The 4,301-nt window shown below is 60.3% G+C and overlaps 1 protein-coding gene across 2 annotated transcripts; it reads left to right on the top strand.

The window, feature by feature from the left end:
- The first annotated feature begins 1,729 nt into the window (after window positions 1-1,729).
- Window positions 1,730-4,115, top strand: DBNDD2 (dysbindin domain containing 2). 2 transcript variants are annotated; one of them, XM_085313969.1, is made up of 3 exons: window positions 1,730-1,954; window positions 2,460-2,603; window positions 3,613-4,115. In XM_085313969.1, exons 1-3 carry the CDS (start codon window positions 1,804-1,806, stop codon window positions 3,720-3,722), a joined length of 405 nt encoding a protein of 134 aa, XP_085170095.1. In that variant the 5' UTR covers window positions 1,730-1,803; the 3' UTR covers window positions 3,723-4,115. The 2 variants fall into 2 exon arrangements, with proteins under 2 accessions (XP_085170095.1, XP_085170094.1); XM_085313968.1 differs by having other exon boundaries at window positions 1,765-1,954; window positions 3,514-4,115.
- Window positions 4,116-4,301: the final 186 nt, after the last annotated feature.

Here is a 4,301-nt window from a genome sequence, read left to right as displayed (position 1 = left end):
ACAGCCCTGCGCCCCGAAGGCAGCCTCCCTGCAGGCGCCTGCTGAAGCAGGGCTCTTCGCCTGGCAGAGCGCGAGCAGGCTGGCTCCAGCTGCTGCTGGAGGGAGCCAGCACCGTGATTCGTGCCCTCCTCACCCCCTCCGTGCCCCCGTCCAGCCCGTCCCGCTCCCGGCTCCCACGTTTCTTTGCTCATGCAGGGGAGGCGGGTTTCTGCCTTACGCCTTGCTGAGGGAGGGAGACCTGGGGAGCAGCTCGCTGGCTGCGGCCCTTGGTGGGCCTGGCAAGGGAAGCAACCCGGACAGCGCTTTCACCACCTCTGCTCTGAGGTCCACTCTGAGCAGGTGCTGAGCRCTTAGGTCGGACTCGCCAGACCACAGCCCCTGCAGGCAGCCAGCATCCCCACGCTGGGCACGGCGGGGACGCGCCAAGCGGTCAAGAGAGGACCAGAGCTCCTTCCAGGAAGCCTGCGGTGACCGAGCCCCGAGTCACGCTGCGTCGCCAGSAGCGCGCTGCAGACGGAGGAACCCAGCTTCCCAGGGCAGGTGCCTGCAGAGGACGGGGCTTAGCTGAGGGACTCCCAGACAGAGGGGTGCAGGCGGCTGAGAAACCCTTAAAGGGCTCTCAGGAAGAACTGACATCAGTCTCCAGGATGTCTTGCTGGGCCCATCCCCTCTCCTTCATTCGGGTCTTCTGCTACTGCCGGAGAGCCCCCGGCACCCTCCGCCCCTCCCAGACAGGGTGGGGGTGCTGGGCGGTGGCTGAYGCTGGCTCTGTTCCCCTCCTCCTCAGCCCGAGGAGAGGAGAGGAGGGAGGAGAGGAGGGTTCCGGCCGGCTCGGAGGGAGCCGGGGATGTTTGTTTGGTTTCCCTGGTTACCGCACTGCCTGCTTCAGTAATCACATTTTCCTTGTGCCGGCTGGGCCAAGAGCAGCAGAGAGGAAACGTGGAACAACTGAGGTCAAACACCGGCCTGGGAACAGCAGGGCCACTGCTGAGACTAGCCACGGCCCCTCTGTGGCATTTAGGTCCTTGCTGTTGCGGGTAGCCAGCCCAGAGGGGATGTACCAGAYGCGAGGACGCAGGCTCCAAGCTCCCTTCTGGCTCCCTTCAGCCGCTTCCCCGAGGGCTCTCGGCACACCTGCCGGAGTCGGGGATGCAGGGAGCAGCGCTGAACTGCAGGAGGAATTAAAGGAATGCAAATGTTTGTGCAGGCAGAAGCCAGGTTGGCTGCGTGAGCAGGGGGTGTGAGCGGGGGGAGCCCGCAAGCGTGGGTGGGGCTGTATTTATAGATGGGCTACCGGGGGCGGCAGGTTGTGTGCACGAAGGAGGTGGCAGGGTTGCTAACGCCTCTTATTCCTCAAGCAATTTTCAGCCCCAGTGACCACAGAGCACTAATACCGGTTCTTSTCCTTGTCCCTGGGAGAGTTTCTTCTGCATATTAGTGCTCAAAGACAGTTCTCTATTTTGTAGCAACAGAATTCATTTGACATGTGCAAGCCACATCAAACTGCTGTCTCCTTTGACAATTCACTTCATGCAAAGTGAGTGTAGCGTTAGCGCTCCCAATTCCTGGCTGCCCTGCATTCTGAAAGAGCTCGGAAGCTCCAGCACAGCAAGTGCTGGTGGCACTGCTGCTTTAGCGTGTAGCATCTATTCACAGCAACTAAATATCAGTGTGTACCAGTAAAGCAGAGCAGAAGAGAATCACCTACCCTCCAGGACAGCAGCACCACGCAAGCTAGGATAGGCAGAAGGGCTCGGACGGCCCTGTCTGTCCTGACCCTCCTCTCCTTCCTCCCCAGCTGACATGGAGCAAGGACAGCGCAGCCTGGATGCAGAGCAGATGCAGCAGCAGCAGCTCAAGCTGCGGGACCGGCAGAAGTTCTTTGAGGAGGTTTTCCAGCATGATACGGATTTCTTCTTTCCATTATCTCACCTGCAGATAGAGCATCGGAGACGTAAGTACTGGGGGCACCAGTGTGGGAATTGGGAGTGTTTCAGGAAACAGTGACACAGGCCTTTGGGACTGGTGGGTTGCAGGTGTTGCCAKTTTAAAGGTGGCTGGGGACACGTGTCTTGCACTGAGACAACATCGTGCACCCGGCATGTGGGTGTGCGTATGGATTAATCACACCACTTAATTGCAGGCACTGAACTTGGGTACCAAGGCTGACTCCCTGCATAGTCACTGGATTGAGGCAGGCTTCTCCAGACAGCAGTTAGGAGCAGGAACAGGGATGGCAGGGAGACAGCAGAGTCTTCCAAGGGGATGTTTTAAGGAAACGATTCTCCTGGGGACCTCTTAACAGCAAGTGCAATTCAGTTCCCCGGAGCAAGGCTGGTCGCCCTCTTCCAGGTCCTGCCTGGAGCCTGTGGGCTGGACTGGCCTTGCCAGCACAGGGCGAATGGTGCCGTTTGCTTGCCAGGAGCACTCACCTTTTTCCTGGCTCCTGTTCTCCGCAGCCCCCTTAGGCAGCATTTCCTCCATGGAGGTGAACGTGGACATGTTGGAGCAGATGGACATGATGGACCTGTCAGACCAGGACACTGTGGATGTGTTTCTTGGCTGTGGGACAGAGGAGAGCACCATTGCTGGGCCCCTGCCAGGTATGTGCAGTCTGAGCCCTTTGCAGGCCAGCTGGGGAGTTCTTCCTGCCCCCTCTTCACCCATCAGCTCGCTTTTCTTCAGCCTAGGCCACCCTTCCTCATCCATCCCCTGTCGCAGGCTCAGCATGCGTGCATACACACACACCCATACAGKGACAGCCACTTGGTGCTGGGGACTGCAGGTTGGGAAGACGTCACTCTGGGTTGGTCCATGGCAGCATCCACCTTCACCTGCAGAGCATCTAATCCCAGAGGGTAGCCCTGAGATACGGATGCCTGTAACTGGCTTCCGCTGCAGAAGACAATAGAGCAGAGGCCCTTTCCAAAGCCTGTGGGGCTGAATTCCCATGTCCTAAAGCTGCTCTGGCAGCAGGCAGTGTCTTGTCATTTCTCAAGTCCCTAGAACCTGCAGAGCAGACTGTGCTGAGCAGGAAGGCTTCAGGACCCCTCCACCTTGCAGTCCAGTCCCCACAAGTCAGCAGCAGGCTGCTGGGCTTAGGTCCCCGCAGGGAAGGCCGGGGGTGCCAGGACCTTCCTCCYCATGCACACGCGCAGCAGTGATTCACTCCAAGGCAAAGCCAAACACCTCCCTCGCAGATCGCACGAGTTGCAGCCGATGGCCACACGCAGCTCTAAGSCGCGTTTCAGAGAAGGCAGAAAAGGCTTTACTGCCAAAAATGGGGAAGGAATGTGAAGCACTGCCCAGAGCCAAGCCTGGGGTGAGACGGGAAACCGGGTAAGGCAGCCACATGCCTCCTRGTAGGCAGCGAAGTGGGGTGAAGAGGGCAGCAGCTGAGAGTGCCCAGGGAAGTATATCCTGCAGASGAGTAAGGTGGAAGGGGCATGAAGCTCAGGGAGCAAGAGACCTCCAAAAGCCTTTTACTTTTTCCTCTTACCTGTCTCTTCTCAGGGGCAGATGGCAGCCAGTGCCCAGAGGAAATCACCCTGCAAGTGCCCCATGCAGCTGAGGCCAAGTCACGCGTTTCCTCCACGTCCTCTGTCTCCACAGACCTGAACAGCTTGGACACCAGCGAGGACGGGGCCGAGACCCCCGTGGTGCAGTCAGACGAGGAGGACCTGCAGGAGGACAGTCCTAAAGAGCAAGCSGCAAGAAGCTAGCGGCCAGCTCTGCCCTGCTCCCGGCCTCCTCTGTACGGACCCGCCAGCATGGAGAAAGGAAAGCTGCTGGCTCCGACTCCCGCTCGGCAAACGCCGTCCTGGACTGCTGCCCTGCAGGAGCGGAGAGGTGGCTTYTCCCTCCTCTCCCTCTGCACGTTCTCCAGGCAGCCAGGGGAGAAGAAAAGGGGTATCGCAGGCTCCCCCAGTTAACTCCTCAGGCTTTGCTGCTAACACTCCCTGCTTCACTCGCCCAAAACACTCAGCATCCCGCGGCCGCGCTGTTCCCAGGAAGGCCTCCCTGGGGATCCCGGCCCCCCCGGCCCGCTGAGCAGGACCCTATCCGACAAGCATCTCACCACGGCATACAGAGAAATAACACCGCTACCTAAACCAGCGGCGGGAGTGCGTGTGCTGTTGGGAGAGAACAGACACCGGGCGGGGGGGTAGGTGGGGAGCGCAGGAGGGAGAGGGGCGCACACGCGGGGCTCCGGGGCGGAGGAGCCCTCGGGCCGCGTCCCGGCCGCAGCACCGGGGGGCCCGGCAACACGGCGGCAGCTCGCCGCGCCGAGCGCCGGCGGG

Source organism: Rhea americana, unplaced genomic scaffold (genome assembly GCF_003343005.1).
Source record: "Rhea americana isolate MKP2758 unplaced genomic scaffold, rheAme1 scaffold_4, whole genome shotgun sequence".
Taxonomy (NCBI): domain Eukaryota; kingdom Metazoa; phylum Chordata; class Aves; order Rheiformes; family Rheidae; genus Rhea; species Rhea americana.
This window is presented reverse-complemented; position numbering and strand designations above follow the sequence as displayed.